Source organism: Eublepharis macularius, chromosome 6, assembly GCF_028583425.1.
Source record: "Eublepharis macularius isolate TG4126 chromosome 6, MPM_Emac_v1.0, whole genome shotgun sequence".
Taxonomy (NCBI): domain Eukaryota; kingdom Metazoa; phylum Chordata; class Lepidosauria; order Squamata; family Eublepharidae; genus Eublepharis; species Eublepharis macularius.
Window position 1 is genome coordinate 94,513,585 of NC_072795.1, and position 23,209 is coordinate 94,536,793.

The 23,209-nt window shown below is 40.7% G+C and overlaps 1 protein-coding gene across 6 annotated transcripts in view; it reads left to right on the top strand.

Moving 5' to 3' along the window:
* MGMT (O-6-methylguanine-DNA methyltransferase) overlaps nt 1–20,236 on the top strand; it is a 332,117-nt gene extending 311,881 nt beyond the window's left edge. For all 6 annotated transcript variants that reach the window (XM_054982136.1, XM_054982135.1, XM_054982138.1 and 3 more), the window contains 2 exons: nt 6,473–6,612; nt 18,824–20,236. In XM_054982136.1, the coding sequence (XP_054838111.1) occupies nt 6,473–6,612; nt 18,824–18,955 (272 nt within the window). In that variant the 3' untranslated portion in view covers nt 18,956–20,236. The remainder of the gene's footprint in view (nt 1–6,472; nt 6,613–18,823) is intronic.
* Nucleotides 20,237–23,209: the final 2,973 nt, after the last annotated feature.

Sequence of the window (23,209 nt, forward strand, 5' to 3'; positions counted from 1 at the left end):
TGTATCACTTTTCCCCAACCGGGGATGGAGAAATCCATCCTTTTCACCACAAGTATTGAATGTATTTCGCTAATGAATAAAGTATTTACTCCGTTTGAACCATGTCTGCACTGATATGAACTGTGAGTAGAACTCTTCAACATTAATTTATATACCACCCTTCAGGACAACTTAACACCCAGTCAGAGCAGTTTACAAAGTATGTTATTATCCCCACAACAATCACTCTGTGGGGTGGGTAGGGCTGAGAGAGTTCTGGAAGAGCTGTGACTGACCCAAGGTCACCCACATGGCTTCAAGTGGAGGAGTGGGGAATCAAACCCAGTTCTCCATTTTAGAGACCCGCCCCTCTTAACCACTACACCAACCTGGTTCTGAAGTTGGTTTATTAACCACAGTTACTCTCAACTACACTTTTCATGGCGTATAAATTAGAAATCCTGGCTTAATCCTTGTTTGTTGCTTCTTACACTCCCTAGGGCTAGGGAGATGCCTGACGAGAGCTGCTCAAAATCAGAAACACTCTGACTTTTCACCTCCTCTCACTAGTAGTCTCCCTGTCCACATTCATGTTTTTTCCTCTCAGAAAGATCCAGAACACTGCCATGTGCCACCTTTACATGCCATAGTCTTTAACCCAGTGGTATGAGAGCCGATTTAGGCATCACATACCTCCTTCATCATCTGTGCCATAATTATACATGGGTCTTGGTGGCACATGTGTAAGTATTCACCAGCCTCCATCACCTGTGACAACACTGGCAGGGTTGAGAAGCTATGGAACAAGGTAGCCAGTTGTGGGATGGAGGAAGGGGGAAGGGTCTGTCAGACACTTGGACGTCTGAGTGAATTTACCCAAAGTTTCCAGGTTCTTATGTATCCACTACAGTATTGTGTAGTTGCATGCCTGTGTTTTTGTGTGAGGAATGGGTTAATTTGAAAACTAAGCAGTTAAGGGATGTGGCCCAGTGGCTGTTTTCTCCTCTGTAAGAGATCAGCTTTCCTGTTCCCTCCCCATAGTGCCAAGAGGCAATCAAGGATAACTGAGTTGGGGACATAGGGCTTCAGCCGGGGACGGGGGGGGGAGCAGTTTCTCATGGAGGCTTTATTGTCTGCTCATGAAATGTTTTATTGCATTTATAATTGCTTTCATGATATTTTGATTTTTTAAATTTAAATCTACCACTTCCTCTGGCTGCATGGGCCCTAGGAGTGTTGTAGGCTCTAGTGGTGACTCATGGGAAAGTTTTGCTCTTCAGCTGGCATTTAATGCAGGCTAGGATAGCAGCCAGGTCTTTTTTAGAGAAGAAAGGCAAAGGATGAAAGTGCTGCAACCAGGATTTGCCAAGATGAACAAGACTGAATGATTGCCTAGGAGTTGAATCTTTGATTCACAAAGTTATCACAGTTAAATTAAGCCATGGTTTTTATGTTACGTTTGAGCCAAGCCATAGGTTAGTTACTTAGTTCAGACATAACTCAAACATGTTGGGGGCGGGGGGGGGCATTGTTTGTTTTAAAACTGTGCTTTGTGTGTGAAACCATGATTCAGCTTGCAAATGATCACTCAAGTCCTGGTTTGCCTCAATAAATTTCATTGCCTTAGTTCTAGAGACAGGATTTCATTGCCATAGTTTATCATTGTGTCTTCTGTGCAGTCCCTCATGGGAATTGTGCATGAGCAGGACAGCCACAGACATATCAAAAGCTCTTCCATCACAAAACATTGCTGAAGGGTTGTGGTCTTGTCATTAATGGACCTGGCATGGCACAGCAGCAGTGATGGGAGAGGGCATTGAGTCCTAGCCCCACTACCAGCATCACCTGGGATGGGGCAAAGGTTGGAAGGAACCCGAGCATAGCCATATCTCTGGCTCCTTCCCTTATGACAGACTTCGTTGAATTAAGAATGGCTTTATCTCCATTGCCACCTTCCCCAGTTGTGACCTGCACAGAAGGAAGCAGCTTCTTCCAATCCAACTAACACCGAGAGTTGTCTAGAGGTCATCAGGAGTCATAGACATCCACCAACCTCCTCGGCACCACTCTTTAAGTTTTTCCTCTTCGAGGCAGTGGGCCAGGTGGTGTTCCCATCATGCAGGGAATGATAAACGTCACAAAAGAAGTTTGGTCGACTCTGGCATCCACGCCAGAAGCTTCAAAGAAGTTGGACAACCTTTATAAAACCACACAAAACAGGGCTGCGTTCTTATTCAACCACTCTCCTGCTAATTCTGTAGTCATGGAAACCCTCCAAAGGAAGGGTCTTCCATGAGGTGCTAGCCATTCTGCCCTCACAGATAAAGACAGCGGGAAACTGGTTATTTTAGGGGGAAAGGTTTATGTCTCATCGATCTTAACTCCATATTGGTAATTATGAGGCCATTATGGTTAGGTACCAGTTATTCCTCTGGGACAAGATTGGTCCTCACTGGAGTCTCATCCCTGATGAGAAACAATGTCTCGCAAAGATACTGCATGGAGAAGCCCTTAAGCATCAGAGACATATTGGGGACTGTTCTGCACATGCTATGGTCTCAGCTATTGTGATAAAGAAACGTGTGGCTTAGAACCACTACATTATCCCTACATTATAGATTATGGGTTGAAGATCTACCCTTAGAGGGTAATGATCTTTTCTTGTCTACTACAGATGATGCTCTCAAAAAAGATAAAAGAGGATAAGATGACTGCTAAGTCCCTAGGCATTATCCCGGTCATACCATATAAGCACCAGTTCCTTCTAGATCTTATCCTTATTTCACACCCTCCCTGTCAGTCAATCCCTGCCCCTACCTGCATGGGAAAAATCAACCAGGACCTCTGGGTACTATCTATAGTCTGAGAGTGTTACTCTCTAGAGTTCAGAGACGTTCTTCCCCAGTCGAATCCTATCCTGCCTCAAACACTGTTGGTGAAGGAAGTACAAAGCTGGTTGCTGAAACAAGCAATGGAACCAGTTCTGAATCATAATTCCAAGGGGATTTATTCCCATTACTTCATGGTGGATAAGAAATCAGGGGGCTCGCACCCCATCTTAGGTCTTCGTTTTTTGAACCAGTTATTGTTTTTAAAAAGGGGGTTCAGAATGGTGTTGTGGAATATTTTACTCCTAGAGCACCTCTATTGGTTTGTTACCATCAATTTGAATGACACTTATTTTCAGGTGCCAGTAATTTCCTTACAGAAATAGCTCGGCTTTTCAATGTAGTTCTGAAGGGTTCCAGTACAAGGTCCTCCCTTTTGGCCTTTCTTCTGCCCCTTGAGTGTTCACCAAAGTTATGGCAGTAGTGGTTTCACCATATTTCCTTATCTGGATGACTGGCTTATCGTGGGCCAGTCCAGGAAGTTCATTTGCCACCACACTTCCTTAGTCCTGTCAACCCTCCACCAATTAAGATTACTGGTCAACTTGGAGAAGCCTTTCCTGGTTCCACAACAATAGGTAACATTCATGGAAGCAGTGCTGAACTCCACACTAGATAGGTTTTTCCCATGAGAGAACGAATAACCCAGTTCCTAACCACTCTAAGCAGGGTGCGTTCTTGCAGGCTCCAAAGCACAAGGAAAATCCCAAAACTGTTAGGTTTCATGGCCTCCATGACACAGATAATACCGTTTTCCAGGCTCAGGCTACCGCCGTTACAAAATTGGTTCACCAGGGTGTTTCATCCGCACTACCAGAACCCATACAAGCGGTTCTCAGTTCCAAGGATTATACACAGATCTGTGACCTAATGGTAGGGACCTCATTCGGTTCCAGCCCCATCCAACTCTCCACCTATACAGATGCCTCTCTGTCCAGTTGGGAGGCTTATTCCAGAAACAATAAAGTGAAGGGCCTTTGGTCTCAATACGAGCTGCGTATCAACCTTTTTGAACTAAGGGCTATTCGGTTTGCTCTAGAAGCTTTCCTCCACCTTGTCAGGGGGAAGAATGTCCAGATATGCATGGACAACACAAGTGGGACAAGTGGGGGCACATCTGGACAAGCGGGGGCACATCTGGACAAGCGGGGGGCATAGCCTCTCTGTCCCCCTTTGTTGGGGAAGTCAGCTCTCTGACAGATGCCTTGAGTTGGTCCAGGGACCAGAATTATGAATGGTCCATTCACATGGATTTCCTACAACACATATCCCTACGGTGGTTTCCCAGCATAGACCTTTGTGCTACTTCACTCAACAAGTGGTGCCCTCAATACTGCTCTCAAGCAGGCAAAGGAAGGTCATCCTTAGAAAACACTTTTCAAATATTTTGGTCAGGCAGTTTACTGTATGCCTTCCCTCCTCTCCCTCTCATGACCTTGACACTCAGCAAGATGATGAGAGAGAGTCTGCAACTGTAATCACCCCTTATTGGCCAAGACAGGCTTGGTTCTCCACCCTGTCCAGAATGTTACAAGGCAGGACATATCAGTTTCTGATATCACCAACACTTCTCCAGGATAACGTGGTCCTTCACCATGATTTAGGCACTCTGAAGCTGATAGCTTGGCTTGTGTCCCCCCTGGAGTAGAATTCTCTTCCCCAGTCAGAAACATACTTTTGCAGTCTAGAAAGCCTTCCACACGGAAGTCATATTCTGGCTGGAAACTTTTCTCCCTTTGGGCTCCTTCCTTAGCTTCCTTGCCATCTGTCCTAGACTATCTGGTCCTGTGAAGGTCCATCTGGCAGCCATTTCGGCCTATCATGAAGGCGTAAAGGCAAAGCCCCTCTTCTCCCAACCTGACTGCAAATACTTCCTTACACGGTTAGCTAATGTTTACCCTCCAGTTTCCAAACCCACTCCTCAGTGGAGCTTATCTTTGTTTTTAACAATGCTCATGCATAAATCTTTCAAGCTACCTGTCCTCTTAAACTTCTCACAGCCGAACGACCTTCTTAGTGGCCATAACATCAACTAGGAGGGTGAGTGAATTGCAAGCCCTGAGGTACAATCCGTCTTTCCTCAGAATGTTTCCAGACACAGTGGTTCTCCGTCCAAGCTACAGTTTTTGTCCAAGGTAGTTCCTGCTTTCCACCTCAACCAAGACATTACTCTGCCAGTATTTTTTCCTTCGCCCTCTACAAAGGCCAACAGACTCCTGCACACACTGGATATCAAATGTGCACTGTGTTTTTGCCTAGACAAAACTATTGCCTTTAGGAAGGTCCTTAACCTATTTGTTTCCTTCAAAGCATCTAAGAAAGGACAGAAAGTCACTGCTCAGACCATCTTCAACGTTGGTATGGCTCATCAAGGATTGTTATAAACATCCCAAACAGCTTTGCCCTTTAAACATAAGGGCACACTCTACAAGAGCCCAGTCTACCTCGTCAACATTTAACTTGGGCATTCTTCTAGTGAACTTATGTAAAGCAGCCACTTGGACAGGACAGCTCCTTTCTGAAAGGACTCTAATGTCTTTTTCTCGTTTAAAGGGCTCTAAAAAGGGTCTGAAGTTCACCACACATGCCATTTCAAATTGGATAGTTTCCCTCAATAAATAAAGGATCCCTAAATCACATGTTCTGCTCCCCCTAATTGGCAAGTGTGTCAGTTTTCCAAGCTAGCCAAGCTGTGGAAGTGGAAAGAGGTTTTCCCCAACACTAAGCTTAATTCCTTCAAATTGATTGCTGTTCTGGGTGAGTCTCATACCCAAGTTAGAGAGTCTAGGCGTGTCTAAGGAATGGAGCACATGTGGCAACACTTGGTGGGGCTATGTTTGATCACTTGCAGAGAATTTTTAATCATCATAGGTGAATGTTTGATTGCCAACCTGTAGCAACATGAGAAGATTCTTTTACGTTTTTTCTTTGCCTTATTAACAATAATATGGAAATAGAGAGTAACTATACCACAAGTTAATAGCTCATTTTTTAAAAGAGTTTTCCATTTAAATATGCAGCATATTCAAAAGGATGGCCAGATACTATGTTTTCTTACATCTAGAATTCTGAGCAGTAGCTTGGGGCTTCTGTTAAGGATTGTCATCAGCTAGAGTAATACATTCTGCTGGATCTAGGGCTTCTTTTCCAGCGTGCCCCTGTTGAAGAGTGAAATTAAGAACTACAAGAGTTTTATAAAATAGGTGCTTCCAGTTATCACACACAGAGGCATTTTTTAAAAAAATTGGACTGCATGCTAATTTTGTACTCTGTCAGTGTAATGGAAAAGCACATTGTATGCATTAACAGTATAATTGTACTGGAAGCAAATTAAAAAATATAGAAAAATCAAAACGCTGTATGTCTTTTTAATAGTGATCAATTACTTGAAGCATGCTCTCTAATAATCTTGAATTTAAATATAGAACACAATAATAGAACTGATTGCTCTGGTAATTTGAAAAGGAAAATGCTGCCGTTCATATCCTAGCTTAAATGTCAGTCTTCCTGACTATTTTTATCTTGGTAGGTTTTGAAAATGTTGAAGTCATGCTTCTGAACAGTATGTTGCTGCTTCATTCCCCCCCACCCCCCACCCCATTCAGCTTCATTCACCAGAGAAGTGTTGTGGATCCTGTTGAGAGATGTGAAATTTGGAGAAGCAGTTTCTTACAAGCAATTAGCAGACCTGGCAGGCAACAGCAAAGCAGCCAGAGCAGTGGGAGGAGCCATGAGAAGCAATCCTGTAAGTTCATGTCCACTGAAAAGTAAAGTTGATGGAAGATGGTGGGTTTTGATAGAAAGCTTTGTGGGTTTAAATGTCATTAGATTAAATATATCTGCAGTGAAAACTACTCTGCTGTGAGTAATAAGGTCAGTAAGTGTTTTTAATGAGCATTAATGCATAAACCAGTTTAATATGATTTATCTCCCCACCATTTATTTGAAATAGGAGCACTACGTTTATTTTAATGCATCAAATTATACAAGTTTCGTTCATTTTCCATTTGTTCTTTTTTTTAAAAAAAGAGAAGCCTTATGTTTTATGGACAGTGGCTTGTTCCACGCAGTGATGGGTCCTCTTCTTAGGCTCAAACAGTGTTAGAGGAATTTGGAGGCTGCATCCCACCCCCCACTGCCTGAAAACACTTCTGGTTACAAAAGCACATCTGGTGTGAAAGGGCAAAAATACCACCTACCTTCAGAACAAAACAAATTTGATTTGAATCCCCTTGTGTGTAAAGCGTTGGATTTTGGTAGCCAAGCATGTTCCAGCATACACTGTGGGATTAATAGGTAAGTCATAATCTCTATTCCTGTAACACAGCTCCATTTAAACCTATGAATCTCACCCATTTAGATAATGTAGAGCCTGGCCTTTTAGTTATATAGAGATCTGGGGATGTAATAACAAATTGTTTTTAGACACTTTTGCAAGTGTGACTGACAATTGCTTCAGATTTTTTTTTATTTCAGATCATTATCTTAGCATGAAAGTTGGCTGACATTTATGATGGTGACCTATGTTGTAAGTGTGAAGCTATCTAGACACTGGCACAAAGCTTTAGAATGACCTTACTGATTTCATTATCAACGCTGAGGGCAGGAAAAAGTCATTCGGCCTTCCAACACTGCTACTGTTTGCATTTGAAAAAAGCAAACTGGACCAGTGGAGGCATGCGTGCACATTATAGTATCTAGTAACTATAGCATCCAGTGCAAAAACGGCTATCTTTTTGGAACTGTGTGCACTACATTAGAACTACCGGGTACGTGGTATTATTAATTCATCACTGTATTGCCTGTGGAAAGGCAGAAGTAATAGAGCTCCTTCTGGAATCTGTTTTGCATGCCAGGGCTAGGTCCTAGAACTTAGGGCATTCTTTCCTTCACTAATGAATAGTTACGACCAACCCTCAAATATTGTGAGGTTAGGGAACAGGGTTACCAGGCCATAATGCCCAGTTTAGGTAAAGCTGAGACCAGAAATATGTCTCTTTATGAATGAACTCCCCTAGAAACAACAAAAACCTGTTGTCCACACAGGATATTCTAATAAGACATAGGAAGGTATGTGATTGTCGAAATTTTGTTTCCCATCATCTCTCATATACAAAGAAAAAGTTCCTTTAAGAGGTCTCTTCTGCTATTACATTGTTCGGGCATATACTGGCAGAAAAGGAAGGTGAAATATATTGAATGGGAAATTCATCACACCATATTAGTACTTGCTTCTTAGCCCAAAGGCAACACAGGTAAACAAAGTGATGCCTCTGTCTTCATTATTGGTTTATTAAAATAATAAAGTAAAAAAGACCCACTACAAAAGACAGGTGGACAGTTGGGTAGTGGGCCTATGATGTTGGGTAATGCAAGATGCTGTGTAGCAGTGTAGACGTCATTCGCTACGAATGGTCCATTGCCAGGCCCTCCTCAAATAAGACCAGGTGCAAGCATCTGCAAAGTGGTGCTCACAAAAACAAAAATTTCCACCCCCAACTACAAACTGCTAAACTCTCTTAAAATCATGCCACCAAGGTTCAGCTGATCTCCAGGAACAGTGTAGAGGGGCAAAATGGGGATCTGCAGTGGTAAGAGAGAATGAAAATATCCCCGATCTTTTCCCTTGGTCAAAGTGGCTTCTGCCAACAGGAAACATGGTAAGGATCATACCCCATTGTGTACTGACAATAATTCCCTCAGCTTTCTTACCAGCATCTCATGAAGTTTATAGTAATCTATCAAATGTCTATTTGATTTTTAAAAATGTGTATCTTTTAACATTAATTTTTTTTAAAGTTTACCTTTCAACAAAATCTTCTAACAGAAGTACAATAAAATTCTAATGCTACAAACACTTTAAAAATTAAAAACAATTTATCTAAACCAGCAAAATCAGCCACGGAAATAAGATATATAGTACTGAAATTTGCCTGAACAGAGAGGTTTTAACTGCCCATCTGAATACTATAGAATGGAGAATTCTACAGGTACGTGTTCCTACAAAGAAAGATCTATTCATAGTTGAGGACTATCATAGCTTCAATAGCAGAGGGAACCCATAACTAGAGTTCATGGCTGGACTCCAACATATAGGAAGGTATATATGGAAGAAGGCATTCCCAGAGGTGTCCTGGATAGGGTTGCCATCCTCCCTTACATCAAAAGCCGTGGGGGGCTGATCCATGTTTTGCGTGCACTTCAGAGGCCCCAATGATGTCACTTCTGGTTGAAATATGGAAATGACAGGGTCTTCGTGGGGGCATAATAAGCCCAAAGCATGCGTATTTGCTATGTTTGGGGCCAATCTAGCACCGCTGAGATTATCTAGCTTTTGTTTTTCAACCTGAAGTGTGTCATTGGACCCTCTGGAGCAATGCGGAATGTGGATTAGCCCCTGGGGCTTAGGAGGTAAAGGGGATGGCAACCCTATCCAGGACACTTGAGCAAATGCTTTCACTTTCCTCCATGCCCCAGCATCTTCTCCCCTGTGGCTCATATATTTGGTGCTGGCTCAGCCAGGCCCAGTTGTATGGTGGGGAACCTGCAGGAACACGCTGGAGGTACTTCATTTCTCCCTGTATTCCCCTTCCCCAAACTATTTCCTCTTTCCCTCCTCTGCCTAGCAACAGCCATTGAGGGCATCTGGTTAAAGCTACAGGTGCTCCTTTTATCTTTTGGGGTAGGGATTAAATCCTCCCTTTTTTAAAAATTTCAGATTTTTCTGCAAACCTGGGCCATTTTTCAGGTGTGTAGCATCATCTGTCTTGCCCATTCATGGCTCCAATCTCCAGATTTAAGTATCCTCAGATCAGGGCCACTTGGCTATTAGTATATAAGATGCACCTATTGGAGTGTCATTAAGTAGTGTAGTTGTCGCATTCTGGACCATCTAAAATTTTGGAACTAGTAGGATGTAATAGTTAGTGTTGGACTAGGATCTTGGATGCCAGGTTCAATTCCCCACTGTGTCATCATGGAAGCTTGCTAGGAAACCTTCAGCCAGTCACACACTTTTATTTATTTTATTTACTTTAGATTTTTATTCTGCCCTCCCCACTGAGGTAGCTGAGAGGATAAAACAGAGTAAAGGAATATGTTGTAAGCTAGTTTGAGTTCTCATTGGAGAGAACTGTGGGTATAAATGAAATAAGCAAAATAAATGAATAGTCTAATCAAGAAATACTAAGCATGCATACCAAGGTCACACTTCTTCAAGAAGAGCCAGAGCTTGCACATCAGCTAAAACTGATAAGAGGTGCTAGTAGTTTTCAACAGTTCTCCATAGACAGATTGCATGTTATTTGTTGAAAAGCATCTGGTTGTTTTCAGAAAACATTACAATTAGTTTATCAAAATATGATTTACTTCACAATTAAAAAATTTATTATAAAATATAAATTCCAGAGATTCCAAAACTGACATATCTACTGTATATCAGAGTGTTTTTATGTGATTTTTTGTTCCTAATATTGCTAAGTTGCTTCTCTGAAAGTACATATGCTGAGGGGGTTTTGCTCTGCTGATCTTGCCCACTTAATTTCTGGAGTGTGCATTCTACAGGTTTCCTTTTGTAGTTAGGTTGGTTCACATAATTCATACACTGACCTTCAAGTTTATGAGAAGGTAGAAAAGGTGCCGGCAGCAGCTGAGAGATGCAACATCTTTGCCTTAAATTATGCCAAGGACATGGTAGAAACGGCTCACCTTTTTGTGAAGAAAAACTTCAAATAGTTTACTGCAGTTTAGATTGATTGTGAGGTCTGAAGTCCTCAAAGAGAACCCATAAAGTTCAATTAAAAATCTCATTAGAATAGTATAGGAAGATCAAAAAGAAATCATACAGACTCCTGGGAATTGGTGAATGTTGGGCTGATTAGTCTAAGACCATCATAAATGACTTGTCTGTGACTTAAATATAAGGTGTCTGCTAGCAGCGAGAACTATTTAGGGTATCCCCTCCACCCTATTCTATATGCTTATGTTATCATTCAAGCCGAAAGCTGACACTAACATCGATCTAACATAAGTTAAGTGTGTTATTCAGTCAAAATGTTTAAAACATTCAAGGCTGAATGGAGTAATTGTGCATTTAAGAGAAGATTGTGAAGCATTGATTTGGAATGCGGTGTGCACATAAACCTAGTTGTGCATTAATTCCTTAGGTGGCTAGCAATAAACTGGAACACATGCTGGTTCATATTACAGTATTTGTTTCTATCAGGGAATAGGGAGAGAAAAAGCAATAGGACATGAGCAAACCGAAAGATTATTTTTTGCTAAGTGCGATTTCTGTTGTGTGTTATAACTTGATATTTCAGCTGTTTCCATTATGGCCTCACTGATCTATTTTTGACAGTTTGGCAGCTTTCTGTAACTATTCAGTCTATCAACCAATATAATAGGATGGTCAGTTTTCCACTGCATCAAATTGAAACCCCCTAACAAGCAGAGCATCACAGTTGTACAACATTCTGTTCCATCCTCAGACTGAAATTGCTAAATGCAGTTCAAAAGCAATCAATACATTGTGCAGGGAGTTTTTTTCCTCACCCTTTTTCTAAACAAACACATTATTGAGGAGTTAGTTTATTCACAGATTGCCATGAGCGTTAATGACCACCCTGAGTCTTGTTCTGCCAGTCACCTAGCTGGCTGTTGATAAAGATTTAGCATCATGTTCTAAGTGTCAGGCCTGTCAGTAGTGCTGAACCATTTGACCAGAAGAAAAAACGCAGAGGGAGCTATTGATTACAGCTTCTCAGTGTCACTTGTTCACCAGGATTTAGGTATTGATGAGGCTGCGAGTGAAAACAAGCTCTTTCCCTTGTGGGCCTCTACCCAGAAGAACAAAAGCAAAGTTGGAGAAAATATTCAGCTGGTACCAGAATCAGAGGGATTCCATTATTGATTGAAAAGCTCCTTCATGTTATTTTTGTTGGAGACAAATCTATGAGTTTGGAAGTTTTATAGCATTTGAGAAAGAGGCACCGTATGTGATGGATTCATGTATTGGATGAATTAGATTTCCCAGCATGAAAATTTCAATGGGGCTGTAGTAATATGAGCTGCTGAGTTATTGATAAAAACGGCATTTAATACAACTGAAACTCTAAAGCAGAAGTCGTTGGCCATGTTTTTTCCTCCAAAACGTCCTCAGGGCTCTAATAAATTTTAGTGCATTTAATTATTTTTAGTTGGCTACATATTGTCACCACAATTAAACCAAAATGAGATGGTGATCAATATTTTTAAATTGCAAGCATGATATAATATTGTAGTGTAGTGCAATTTTTTTTTAAAAAAAATCACTGCATAGAAGATTGTATTCATTGGCTTGATGGGCTATTATTAAACAAACCAAAATATATCAAGTGATTTTATGACAGATGTGACAACAGTAATTTTTATCTTTCTGCTAGAAGCAGAAACTTATTTTGGACCGTTATAATATTATCATTAGCAGGTCTTTTCAGAATCCTTACTCAGGTGTTTCAATGGATTTTGCCCACATTTTGTTTTGCCCCCAAAAGGAAAGTCTCAGAACTGAACCCAAAGGTAAGAAATGCTCTAATGCTGGACAAGTGATAAAGTGGGGAAAACACTTAAAATGGGAAGGGAAAATAACATTGAACAGAATGTAACATTTTCCCCATGGAATCAAAATGCACATGAGGATCTGACAGTAGCGATATATCTAATTCTCAACATGACCAAATCTGTAGATATTTAATTCCAGAAACTGGAACTATGGACAGAAAAGTCAGATCTTTCAGCAAACTTGAAAAATTCCCCAGGTTATCAGAAAAATCTGAATTCTAAAATAACAACAACAAGAAGATGGGGTGGTTAAAAACTCCAAAATAATAGAAGTGCTTGAAGCTTTAAAAAGTGAATGCCTTCTCAGTGGCTGTTACTAAGCAACCACAACAGTATTGTTAGCCTTCAAACCTTGGTTTCTGTCAGTGAAAGGCATTGGGGAGGGGGACATGGTCATTTCCAGGGCTATTTTCTCCTTTGAGGGAGGACTCATTAGGACCAAGTCCATCAGGAACCACCAGGCTTCTTGCTGCCCTGCGATTTGCATGACTCACCAGGACTGGCTGCTGGCTACTGTTCAACAGCATCCATCCCCTCAAAAGCCAGTGTGATGCTGTGGATAGAGATTCAGAGTAGGATCTGGGAGACCCAGGTTCAAATCACCACTCTGCTGTGGAATCCCACCACATGGCTTTGGGCCAGTCATACACACTCAGCCTAACTTACCTCACAGGGTTATTGTGAGGATAAAATAGAAGAGATGCGAATTATATAAACTGTTTACGTCACCATTGTGAAGAAAGGCAGGATATAAATGAAGTAAATAAATAGTAAATATAGCTGAATTTTATTTATTTATTTTATTCAACTTATACCCCACCCTTCCCACAAGCGGGCTTAGCGCAGCTTCCAACAAATATACTGTTAAAATACAATAAAAACCTTATTAACGCATTAACACACTAAAATTCAGGCACCATCAGACAGATCAGCTACTGCAAAATTATCATAATCCCCTGCACCACCATGATGTAACTCAAGGGCGGCTGCAAAAGGAGGGTGTGGAGGTCAGGAGGGGGACAAAAAAGCAGACCCCTAGTCAAAGGCCCAATGGAACATCTCCGTCTTTCAGGCCCTGCGGAACTGTAAAAGGTCCCACAGGGCCATGCTCTGCATTGGGAGAGTGTTCCACCAGGTCGGAGCCAGGGCAGAAAAAGCCCTGGCCCTAGTTGAAGCCGGCCAATGTCTCTTGGGCCAGGGACCACCAGAAGCTGCTTATCCACAGAGCACAAGGCCCTGTGGGGGACATAATGGGAGAGAAGTTGGCAAGGCAAGTATAAGGTAGGTTGCAGGGGGGGGGATGGAGAGAAGGAAGCAGGAAGTGGTAAGGATATGAGGGCTGCCAGGAGAAGAGAAAGAGGAAATAGTGGGGGATTCAGGGGGAAATGAGATGTCTCCACAAGTCTTTGCACGCCTGAACTCCTAATACTTATTTTCTGTGCTACTATATGTGTTCTTTATTCTGGATCATATCCTTAAAATAAACCTATCTCAGTGTGACTTTTAAAGTTTCTCATGTTGTTTCTTGTAGTTAAACCTTTTCTCAGTTTTTACTGACTCATAAGTAGTCCCACCTGTCGTTCCTCACACAAGCCAGCTTTTCCACAGTATGCTGCAGAAATCAATTGAATCTTGTGTCCTGCTCACTTGTTTACTGTCTATCCCGTTGTTGGAAGCACATGAAACAAATTGGGTGGGAAAATTACAAGCAGCAGCCCACCTACAACATATATATCTTGTACCCTCAATAATCATTTTTGAAATATTTCTAGTCAGTAGTAAGGCATGCCAACTTCCCAGTTGCCTTCATGAAATGTCCTCCCCACCCACCCACCCAAATCTCCCTTTTTCATTTCAAAATGCTGCTCTCATGTGCAAGTTCACCTATGTGTTCCATTGAGTTAAACATCCAGTTGACATCAGATCTAATTTTATGGTCATAGTCTAGTTTGTACTTAGAGCAACTTGTATGTCTTTAATTCTAAGCATCTTGTACCATAGGAAACTGTTGATACAGGAATGGTATTTTAATTTTTCCTGAAAGGTACTGTTCTGTACTCTGTCTTTTCCTCAAAATGTAGTTTCCCTTCCCCCCAACATTAACAACTATACAAAATTAGCTAGTGTGTGACCATCATGTTTTAAGATATGTAGCTGTAGCCCCCCTGAACACTGCAAGATCCAGAAAATATATGTCTTCACGGCACTTGCCTAATTTTTTTCATTAATCTGTTATTTGTTGTTTTAATTTATTTGTTGTTATAGTAAGTTCTCTTCATTGCTAATTATGTATAGAGAGAGAGAGAGCTGGTAAATATATTTTAAGTTGCAAACATTCCACTTGATGTGGCCATGTGTGAACCTTGCTCCTATCTCAATAAAAACTTCTAATAATCTGTACTTATTGTCCATTATCCTCTTATTCATTTCTCAGAGTTTCCCCTCCTTTGGCTCTGTAAGCTTCTTTTGTTTTTGTTTTTAGAGAAAAGGTATCTGACACTGTCCACAATCTGTTTTTCACTCCAAAAACCAAGATGTACAAAATTCTTAGGAAAAGCTGAAGTCAGCCGAAAAACATGCACTGCAGTTTTCCAAAAGGCAGAATTTGGCAATGCAAAAGGAAGCTCATTTAGGGCAGCCCAGTGAGAGTCGTTAACAAATCCACTAATAAGTTATGGGGATTGTAGGCACATTTACTCTGTTACTTGATTTGAGAAGTAGTTATCATGAGAACCAGGCTGCTTTTGTGCTGACTCTGAGATAAGACACCTGTTAACCCTTCTGATTATTGGGAGTCAGAATTTAACATGCACAGTACTAAATATGTAAAAAAAAAATCAGCATTTTAATGCAGCTGGTCTCCTTTAGTTTGATTAACATGTTTTGTTGAGCTGGGGGAAAGTGGTGAACTGGTGAAGCTTTTTGCCTTCATCCCTCAGTTTTATCAATAGTGCCATATCTAGTGGCTTGCAGTGCTATTCTAAGCAAAGTTACCCTCTTCTAAAACCATTGACTTCAGTGGATTTAGTGTTAAGCTAGACATTCAGACTTCTGGATTACAACATTTTAGAGCTGAACTCAGGCCCTTTAAAAATGCCATGAGGGCCTGATACTGGTTGAGTCTGCAGCACAACAGGCCCAGGTGCTTTTGTCCCCCCCCCCCCCTGCCCAGGTACTCTTGTTCTCCCCCCCACCCCACCCATGCATGGTTTTTTCAAGTGCCAAAACACACACACACACCTTCACTGGCTGTTTGGTGGTGAGCAGACTTTGTACTATTTAGTCTGACTCTTGAGAAAGGGCAGGTGTAGATTAGCATTCCGCTGCCCCCAAGACTTTTTTTATCTTTAAATTATGCCACCACCATCTTCCATTTTGCAATTTATATTGGGGCAGATGCATTTTTAAAAGACAGAAGTCTGATGCCAGTAGTTCTTAGTCTGCAAAAATTAATGTTGTTGTTGTTGTTAGGTCACAAGCGTATTTTTGTGACCTATCTGCTCAAAATTTCCTAAATTTACCATATTTGCCCACAAACTGTCATTTGATATGATAGAACTTAAGTTCCAGAATTTGCCTTAGTGACAAAGCTACATTTTGGCTGTTAGTCTGCAACAAAAATTTCATAACATTATCAGTCACTGAAAATCAGTTTACATGTTATATTTAAAGCATGTTTAGTTCCCAGTGCAAAATGTATTCCTTTTGCAGGGCTACCATTTAGAAAAGGAAAGGGAAGCTCTTCTTTTCGTGTTTAGTACCAAAAGCAGCTAGGTATCTGTTATTTTTTAAAAAATGAAATGCTCTTAATCCTTCGGGGTTTTTTTCCAGTTTAATCATGGGATATACCCAATGGTAGGCCTTTGAACACTGCTTTGACTTCATCATTCCAAATTTCTTTGCCCCTCCTAAAATTTCTGTGGTGAGATCCTGCTTTGCAATGGACAGACCACGTGAGTTGCCTGGGTCATGTGGGTACCTTCTATGCTAACATGAACAGCCCAATAAAAGTATGACCCTTGAGATCAAAAGACCTGAATAAACGGCACTTCTGTTAATTACTAGGCTCCCATACCACAATGGTATGTGCAAATAGTCCCTAATTCAGCATTCTGTGTGAATTAATGGAAGCAGCATTCAGCATCATGCTCCTTTCGTATATAAATGTTTTGGAGAGTGCTTCTTTTTTAAGCCTTATGAAGATTATTTCCTACTGCTTAGATCCAAAGTAGATGTGATGCAGGGGTCCATCAGAATTGTGTGGTTGGTTTGTTGGTTTGTTTTTAACTTCAGAGGATCCGTGGGGATCCGCTTATTTGACTGGGGAAGCTGTGCTGGGAGAAGGCAGAGTTTTAACCTTTTCTTCAAGAACTGCTTCCCTGATTGAAATCTTACACACACACCCCAAAGCTGCTATTAGCTTGGTGTGGTGGGAAAAAATGTAAGAGCCTGTGGGTCTTTACATCAGATTTGGAAATCCAGGGCGTTGTGTTTTTTAAAATATCTATCAAATGGGCATTGGTAGCCAGTGCCGCCCTCTAATGCTAATGATATGTGTTTCTCCTTAATAAATAGTAAACATAATGCTTTAAATTTATGAACATTTATTATCTTTTATTCAACACCAGCTATGCCCTAGTTTCTGCCAGTAATAATGTGATTCCTGTTCAGTAGATTTACATTAAGTACATGGTCAGGACAAGAGTCAAGGACAGAGGCTGGTGAAGAAGTGGCAACAATGGTAGTTAGGGTGGCATAATTTACAACAGACTGTACTCAGTGGGACAAGCCTTTGCATCAGAAATAGGGTTTCACAAGGAATTTATAGTAGGATAAAGAAGATGACAGGAATGGTGCTGTTTCAAGCATAAAAAACCACATGGAAGTATGATTAGAAGAGAGTTTGTCAGCAAATGAGTTTAGCTGTAGGACTTAAAGGTGTGAGTAAAAATAAAACAAGATAGCTCTGGGACTGGGCAGTGAAATCTAGAAGCAAGGAAGCAGTTCAAACACTTTGAAGGATGACAGTATCAGTACAGGGAACAGGGATATTATGTAAGTCTTGTCTGTTCACAAAGAAGGGCAGGCTAGCAGGGCGAAAAGTCAACAGTAACCTAGGCAAGAGATTATCAGATCATGGTCACATATGCTTACAACAGAAGACTCTGAGGGATATTCCAGAGGGGAAAGCACCAAAGTATACAGTAATCTTAAGGGACAGGGGGAGGAGTTGTTTAAAAGGCACCAACATCAAGTTGCTGGAGGACACGGATAAAATGTGATGCTAGTCATTTTGTAATTGGCGCTCCCAAACTATTTATTATATAAATAGTAGTTGTGGAGGCCCTGACTCAGGATCATGACACAGGAAGGGGGGGGTTAACCTTTATTCCGGTGACATTTTTACTAACTTGAAATAGTCCTAAGAAGCTGCTCTTTGCACTGGTGGGGTAAACAGCTCCATAGGACCTAAAGGTAAGGTAAAGGTAGTCCCCTGTGCAAGCACCGAGTCATTACTGACCCATGGGGGGACGTCACATCACGACGTTTTCTTGGCAGACTTTTTACGGGGTGGTTTGCCCAGTCATCTACACTTTACCCCCAGGAAACTGGGTACTCATTTTACCGACCTCGGAAGGATGGAAGGCTTAGTCAACCTTGAGCCGGCTACCTGAACCTGGCTTCCACCGGGATTTAACTCAGGTCGTGAGCAGAGCTTGGACTGCAGTACTGCAGCTTACCACTCTGCACCACGGGGCTCTTATACCCATAGGACCTGTGGGTATAAAAAGTCCTTGGGCTATTACCCTGAAAAATGTTGCTATAGCTCAAACCTTGTTAAGCTAGTTTATATGGTGGCTTTCCATAAATGAAGAGCTGTGCACAGTTTAAACCCTTACTCTGGACAGGAGGGGCTCCCTTTCATATCTTTTTTCCAAATAGGTGCTCAATATTGCCAAGAATTGCTCAAACGTCCCTGGCCACTTCAAGTAGAGGTTACTCAGATGGATGTGTTTGGCTATCTAGCCCTTCCTCTGAAGTCAGTGAGGAACGTTTGGAACGTGTGGGATCAATCGCCTTTGTGCACAGAAAGTGACCAGACCAGGCTATTGACTGTTCTTTTTTTCTGCCTGAGTGAAAAAAGAATATATACATACAGACAGACAAGCATTGCATCTTACTACTGAATGGTTCCTTCTGTTTACCTCATTGAGAAGCACTGCTGGATAAGATTTATGCTAATAAGACAGTAATAAGAGTTGGCCACAAATAGGATATTTTGAAATATGAGGGTGAGGGAGGGTAAAGGTTTCTAAAGACCTTATTTTCCTTTCTGTGTTTTGTATATTTTGCAGATCCCGATTATAATACCGTGCCACAGAGTGATTTGCAGCAGTGGACAGGCTGGCAACTACACAGGAGGAAGTCATCTGAAAGAGTGGCTTTTGTCACATGAGAAGCTTCAGAAGGAAAAGTTAGCATATTGATGCAGTTCAGGCACAGCTGTTATACAGCCAAAACACATAACCAAAGATACTTGGCTTATAACAAGCTTTCAGAACACACAGTAGAATTCAGGAAAATGGTAAATATTTGAGTGACATATAAATATAATACAACATCCGAAGCGAAATGTGTGGTGGCACTACTATATTAAAAAAGCTGAATGTGTCCTAGGGGATACAGCTTGTATGCCCTTTCTTGTTTTTACATTTTACAGCAGAATGAGTACAGCGGATTGTGCCTGTTGTGCATGTATTTTGTTCCCATCTCCAGCGCTGTTTTGTTCTATTTTTAATGTCCATTAAAGCAAGGATAAGGGAGTGGGAGGGGCATGGCAAATGTTAGATGCAACTGCCCCTCTAAGGAAGCATCTGGCTCGCAGAGGGGACAGCCGGGAATCCGAAGCCTTTGCGTGTATTCGGAGAGCAAAATTAAATGCATAAGCTTCAACACACACCTCCCCCTGTTCCTGCCTGGATTTGTATTTGTCCAGATTGAAAAGCTTGTACCTCTGCCAGGCTTGGTGCCCAAGATTCTCCTGTTTTCTTTGATGTTTGAACTGTTGAAATGATGTTTTACGTAAACAGTTGTTAATGAAACACACTGAAAATCCATTCAAAGGAAACAGCTATTGAATTGCCTATTCACAGCTTTTCTTTTCAGATCACTGTAGATGGCTTAACAGATATGAATAAAAATATTTTGTCTCTATTAACATTGCTTGCTGTCAGCGGAAAAAATAGATGCTGATAAAGAAGTTTAATGGCAAAATAAATATTTTTATAAAACTGTGTCACAATACCTTTTGCCAGAATTTAGAAATATAATTCTTTCCAATTCCAATCTTTCCAGTTCCTCTCTGATCAGCAGTGCTTATGTCTTTGATTTAGCATTTGCTTTTCTTAGTTTTCATATTTACACATATATTATACAATATTCTAGATCATAAGAGACAAAATTATATGTTATATGAAACATAGTGCTATCCAAAGAAAATATAGTCAAAGGATATTGAAGCAAAAAAATCTCTCTTTTTTTAAAAAGAAACTCTGTGAAAGTAAAATATTACAAACCAACAGAAACTGAAATTTTCAGTGTGGGAGTAATAAATCCTAATATGGAAATCCTGATTGTAATGTTTTTGTCACGTTCTTGTAGATGTCACTTTAGAAAACTCATTGCTAACAAAACATACTGTTTGTTACAATGTATTACTACACTACTGTGATATTAGAATTATGTTATTAAAAGTTGTTATACAAGTACTGATGGCCTGTGTATCTAAATAAAATATGGTACATGATATACTGAAAAATAAATTGTACCCTACTGTACAATAGAAAGCTTTATTTTGTCAAGGGTTCTTGTAGCAATGTAAACAATGAAAGCAATGCTCAAGTGGTTATTATTATATGTCAGCAGCAGCAGCAGAGATAAAAATCAAGTCTTATAATATGTACAGTTTGGATGTATTCTGTGTTTTTCATAGTAGGTGAATACCTGCCAAAGAAATCACAGGTGCCATATCTGAACTTTCACCTTTTTTGCAAATATTTCATCTCCAGGTAGTCCTTTCTACAGATGTTTGCTCGTCTCAAAAATGGTTTATTCATTTTTCTGCCAAGAATATACCACTAACTGCTACTACTTTTTAGCATATGTTCTGTGCCAACCGTGTGCTTGGTTCTGTGAAAGGGTAAGCATGGTTTGCGGGGGGGGGGGGGAGGACAGCACCAAATTGCAAAGTTTTAAAAAACAGTTTCAACATTGTTACAATCAAGTCTCATTTTGTGCCCACAGTTTTACACACAGACCACTTTAGTCAGGATATTTGCTTGGGAAAAACTTTGTAGTCTGTGGCACATTGGTTGCTTTTTTTTTCAAAGGTTCTTAAAGTGCTTCTGCTAATGGGAATCCCCATAGAGATAACTAGGGTTTCCACTGGCTTGACTATACAGTGGGTCAGACTTGACAAAAAACCTCAAGCATACCTTGGCAGATTGATCTCTTAGCAATCTGGTATTCCCCGTCCCTCATTTCTTGTGATTTTAAAGCTGAAAGCCACTTGCTAACTCAGCATTCATGTTAACATTTCCCAAAGTAACACCTTATTTGTTGAAATGTTCTAATGCAAAAATATGACTGCTTCACATAAGCAGTATGGTTTGCCTGTGTGCACAGATTATAGAAGTAGTGTGTTCTGTTCAAATTTGTTTGGCCTAGCAAGGTCATCAGGAGACCCATTTTTTAACTTAATCTTAAAGATAAAAAGTGAAACCTGGCTTGGATACATAACAATAGATAAACTTGGTTTAGATGCATAACTATAGTCAAAAGTTGAATTCGTCTCATTTTCATTGTCTAATTTTCATGAGCTGGCACCTTAGTGTTTTATTTTTGTGTTGTAGGATGAGCTGCATATTCTTTTGTCATTGTGTGTTCCAACAGAGGGCACTATAGCTCAGAAGAATTTAGATGCATGTGTTTTACAATGTGTTTAGGAGATGCTCATTCACTACTTTTTTCCCCCTGCTGTTTAAGAATGAATTTGAAAATGAACAGCGGAGCTGAAATCTCTGAGCTGCCTTATTTGCCAGTGCTTCAGACTCTGTCTGCCTCAGGAATTAGCTGTCTAGTAGTATTACAGGCCTGCAATCTTCATCCCACGTATGTATTGTGAAAGGTGCTGTAGTTACATAGTAAGAAGAAGAATGGCCTTTCTTTGCCAGTGGTTTCAGAGGTTGCTAATGATGTCCAAACTATAACTTGACCATTAATGAAGAGGGCTGTGATAGTAGACGGAGAAAGAAACAAATCCACAGTAGGTAATCTTCGCATTCTTTCTGTGTGCTGATAATGCACATCCTCCCCCCCCCCCCCCCAAATGTCTTTATAAATGTGTAAAATCCTCTGGCTGGCACGACAGCTCACCACTGTGAAATGCTTATCACAACACAACTCACAATTTGTGCACAACATATAGTTTAACTGGCATTGCAGGCCACCTTGGCCTGGATTTGGACATGCATACATCATTTATTTGTGTTTTAAATATCAGGCTCAGTTTCACAACACCAACAAGAAAAGCAAACCAGAAGACCAGTATTTGTTTTGGGGCCTGGCCTTGTCGTTTGCTAATGATAAAGCCAGTTTTCTGTTCCCTGTCTCTGAGGATCCTCCCTGTCTTGTCCTAACTCTTGATAGAGATCCTGAAATTCCCCCCAAAGAACACTGTCAGTGGCAGCCTGTTTCAAACGGCCCTTGTCTTCTGTGGTTGTAGCTACAACTCGAAGAAGGAGGCCAGCGGCAAAAGGCAGTCCCTCGAAATAGTCTTGATTCTAACCTATTTAGATATAGCATAGTTTATGAAACGAAAGGTATTAAAAATGCTCCTAAAATGAATGAAAGAAAACTTTGGAAACAAGAGAGCTATGTTCTTTTTCCTTGGAATTGGGTTCCACTGACCTATCAAGTTTCCTCTCATTCAGCCTTGCAGTGCTTTGAACTGCTGACATTGAGACACTGTGCAGCCAGGCACGACAGCTGGCTCGGCAGCATCTAATACCAACACATGCTGTTTTAGCCCATTTCCAGAGACTAAGATAATGAAAGATTCAAAAATAATATTTGTTTTGGTGAAACTACATTTATAATGAAATAGATGCCCTTGACCATGGAAGAAACTGAATTTTGCAACTGATCGTTCCTCTTCTCCCCCACCCCTCTCCCCTTGGCCTTCTATTCAGTTCTATGAAATGTGTATTACACAACATCTAAATCAAGCAAAAATGTTTTACTTGGGAACATGCTCATTCTGCATCACATGTGCAATATATTCTTGCACAGCGAAGCTCAGTAAGTGCCCTTGTGCATGTCACCACCTCTCAACCTAATCTACCCCACTGCCTTGTTAGGAAGCTAAAATATGGCTCTTAGGTTCTTAGAGGCAAAGAGCAGGATGCAAATGTAAGAAGTGGCCCATTTTTAAAAATAAAACTTTTAAAATTTTTAAAATATACTTTCTGCATATCAATGAAAGGGGTTTGGAGTTCAGTATCGTAAATGCTGGAAACATTCGATCTGTTACATTTATGAGGATTTAGGACTTGTTTAGCTATTTCTTGTTTATCTTTAGCAGTCTGGTAGAAACTAGTGCTAAAGAGCACAATCTGTCTGACCCATTAAGTTTCCACTTAATTCATTAAGACCTGTAGTTTTAGATCCTTTTTAATTTCTTC